Source organism: Triticum urartu, chromosome 1A, assembly GCF_056163025.1.
Source record: "Triticum urartu cultivar PI428250 chromosome 1A, HENAU_Tu73, whole genome shotgun sequence".
NCBI classification, from domain to species: domain Eukaryota; kingdom Viridiplantae; phylum Streptophyta; class Magnoliopsida; order Poales; family Poaceae; genus Triticum; species Triticum urartu.
Window position 1 is genome coordinate 91,888,439 of NC_141873.1, and position 3,341 is coordinate 91,891,779.

Consider the following 3,341-nt stretch of genomic DNA (forward strand, 5'->3'; position numbering starts at 1 on the left):
TGAATGATCACAAGATTAATTAATTTCCCCACAATGCACAGAGATACCCCCCCCCCCCCCCCCCCCCCCCCCCCGGGAGAGAGAATGATTTTGCTACCACCAGGTTGTGCATCATCGAGCAGGATAATGAAGGCGGCCCAATCCACACACGAAACTGCATGCAATACATTATAATTTCCTATGGTTGGATCTCCACTAGACCACTACACCTTGGACTTGAGACAAAAAGGCAACGGAAGCATGCTAAGTGCAGCACCATCACACTAGTGGCTTCACAGTTGCAGCCAATTGCTATTTTCAGAATGTGCTGTTTTGGCACAAAAATGTTTGGTAACAGGAGAAGATCGGCACATGCGCAGCCGCACCACTATCGCGATGACTTGTCGTACCAGAACCGATATTCACCACTTTAAGCGTCTATAAGAGCAAGCCAAAAACCGTGAACTATGCAGGCAGTCCCAAGTCTCAAAGACAGTGTAGCTAGTAAGTGAGACTGTAAGTGTCAAGACATGAAGAACTCTCACTGCAGCAGGTTGCTCCTGGTGTGCTCAGTTCTTGTGCTCTGCATCGTAACCGGAGGCGCGAGGTGCGACAAGTTAAGCAGCAATTTCTATGACTGGACGTGCCCCGGAGTGTACAACATCGTCCAGCAGCACGTGTTTTCTGCCATGAGGGAAGAGCTGAGGATGGGGGCCTCCCTTCTCAGGCTTCATTTCCATGACTGCTTTGTCAATGTACCTCAAGTTTCTTCTGAACTTACTATGAATGTTATGTTGCTGTCGTCTACTATTGTGTTGCAGTTACTGAAAAAGAATGTTGTGATGTATCCAGGGCTGTGATGGTTCAATCTTGCTGGATGGTGCTGATGGCGAGAAATTTGCACTACCCAACCAGAACTCCGTCAGAGGGTACGAGGTCATCGACGCAATCAAGGCCGACCTCGAGAACATGTGCCCTGGGGTGGTGTCCTGTGCTGACGTTGTAGCCCTTGCAGCTGGCTATGGAGTACTCTTTGTGAGCATCTTACATCTCATGCTCCATTTTGTCAGATACATTCAGCTTGTCATACAAAGTATTAGGTACTGCACTAATTTTTTTCAGAGTGGAGGGCCTTACTATAATGTTCTTCTGGGTAGAAGGGACGGTCTGAAGGCGAATCAGTCAGGAGCTGACAACGGCCTGCCCTCGCCGTTCGAACCGATCAGCTCCATCGTAAAGAAGTTTGCCGATGTCGGCCTCGACACGAAAGACGTGGTGGTTCTGTCAGGTAACAGTTTCCACAGTAATAACAAAACTAACTATCTCCACGGAAGTGCACAACTAGAATTATAAACCCTGTGCTACATCCCTGAAAAAAAACCTGTGCTACATCCCTGAAAACGAAAGAGTGACAGTGTGGCCATGTTCCCTAAAAAAAAAGACAGTGTGGCCATGCTTAACTAAGAGCAGAAGCAACTAGTTCTGAAACTTCATCCCTCACAAGCAAACTGTCACAAATTTTTCATAGGTCAATTATCAGACAGTTGACCTGATCTTATGGAATGGAGTGCACAACGAAAAACTCTATTTTGTCCTAAATTCTGAACGTCAAAACCGACAGGTGCCCACACGATCGGGCGAGCCCGGTGCGTGCTGTTCAGCGACCGGCTGGCGTCCACCAAGAGCTCGGCCAACCCGACGCTGGACGCCACCATGGCCGCCAACCTGCAGAAGCTCTGCACCGGCGGCGACGGCAACCAGACCACCGCACTGGACGTGAGCTCCGCGGACGTGTTCGACAAGCAGTACTACCACAACCTTCTGAGCAAGAAGGGCCTCCTGACCTCCGACCAGGGCCTCTTCTCCGCGGACGAGGACGTGGTCGCCAGCACCACCAAGGCGCTGGTGCAGACGTACAGCGACGATGGCGAGCAGTTCTTCTCGGACTTTGGCGCGTCCATGGTGAAGATGGGGAGCATACCGTTGCCGGGGGCATCCGCCGGCGAGATCCGCTGCAACTGCAGGGTTCCCAATCCCAAATGAGCAACGGTGAGCAGAGTTCACCGGCGGTTAGATGAAAAAGATGAACCGGTAGCTAGGAAGAACTAGCCGACTGGCTAATAAAGCAGGACTGAGGATTCAATCCCAGGCGCTTGTCGCTACTAAATGGTGCAAAGATCATTGTCATACTGATTAGTAGTATATCTAGAATCAAAGGATGCCACACTACGGAAATGTTTGTTCTTCTTCCTACTTGTGGCATCTACCCACAAGCCACAACACATACATCAACTTACCTTCATCACTCACAACGAAATCATAGAAAAATACTGAATTAACTTCATGCTTTCTAGCTAGCTGGGCGACAAACATTTGGGCATCTGCATTCCTGATTTTTAATTTGAGGCCATGGTGGTTGTTTTGCAAGTCCCTTTGTTGGAATATTAGACAAATTCATGATTAATTTCAGTAAATAATTCATGACTAGAACAAAAAGTAGAGAGTTTTTACGGTACATCATACTACCTGAAATAGTGAGTAGTATTTAGTTGATCCAACGGTCAGTATGGATCGGTTATTTTTTTCTTTAGGATATATTGGTAATTCCCTATTAGAGGTAGATTTGTTCTTTAATGATGATAATCTAATTAATTAGATTAATCCCATCCCACCCGACGCCGTGTGCGTGTGTTCACATCAGATGAGCGGGTTCGCGTACGTCTCTCTTGAAAGATGGCTTGAAGCGTATGCCTAGCAGGGACGCGTTGCGTGTTATATATAGCCATAGGGCTAGGGTTTACAGATCCGGTAGTTGGTTAGGCTTGATCCCCAAGTTAGCTATTCTACAGATAAGGATCGAAGCTTTAAACCTAACTACCGGTTTACATATTGATACACACGCAACACCAAGAGAATATACGGTTTTATATACCCAACCGTATATACATACAATATATTCTAACACACCCCCTCAATCATAACTTCACCAAGTTGAAATTGTTCTTGAATTCTTCTAAGTTGCGCCATGATAAGGCTTTAGTGAATCCATCTGCAACTTGGTCATTAGTGGAGATGAAACGAATATCAAGAAGCTTCTTAGCTACCCTTTCTCGCACAAAGTGATAATCTACCTCAATGTGTTTTGTTCTAGCATGAAACACTGGGTTTGCTGATAGATATGTAGCACCAATGTTATCACACCACAATCGTGCAACAGGAGAGTGATTAACACGTAGCTCATTCAACAAGGTTTGAACCCATATCAACTCTGCCGTGGCATTAGCTAAAGCTTTGTACTCAGCTTCTGTACTTGATCTTGATACAGTAGCTTGTTTTCGTGCACTCCATGATATAAGATTTGG

General features: G+C 46.5%; 1 protein-coding gene across 1 annotated transcript; it reads left to right on the forward strand.

Annotated features, from left to right (window-relative positions):
• The first annotated feature begins 433 nt into the window (after window positions 1-433).
• Window positions 434-2,208, forward strand: LOC125550329 (peroxidase N). The gene is made up of 4 exons (XM_048713303.2): window positions 434-734; window positions 832-1,014; window positions 1,102-1,267; window positions 1,601-2,208. The coding sequence occupies exons 1-4, from the start codon at window positions 510-512 to the stop codon at window positions 2,020-2,022; spliced, it is 996 nt and encodes a 331-aa protein (XP_048569260.2). The 5' UTR covers window positions 434-509; the 3' UTR covers window positions 2,023-2,208.
• The last annotated feature ends 1,133 nt before the right edge of the window (window positions 2,209-3,341 follow it).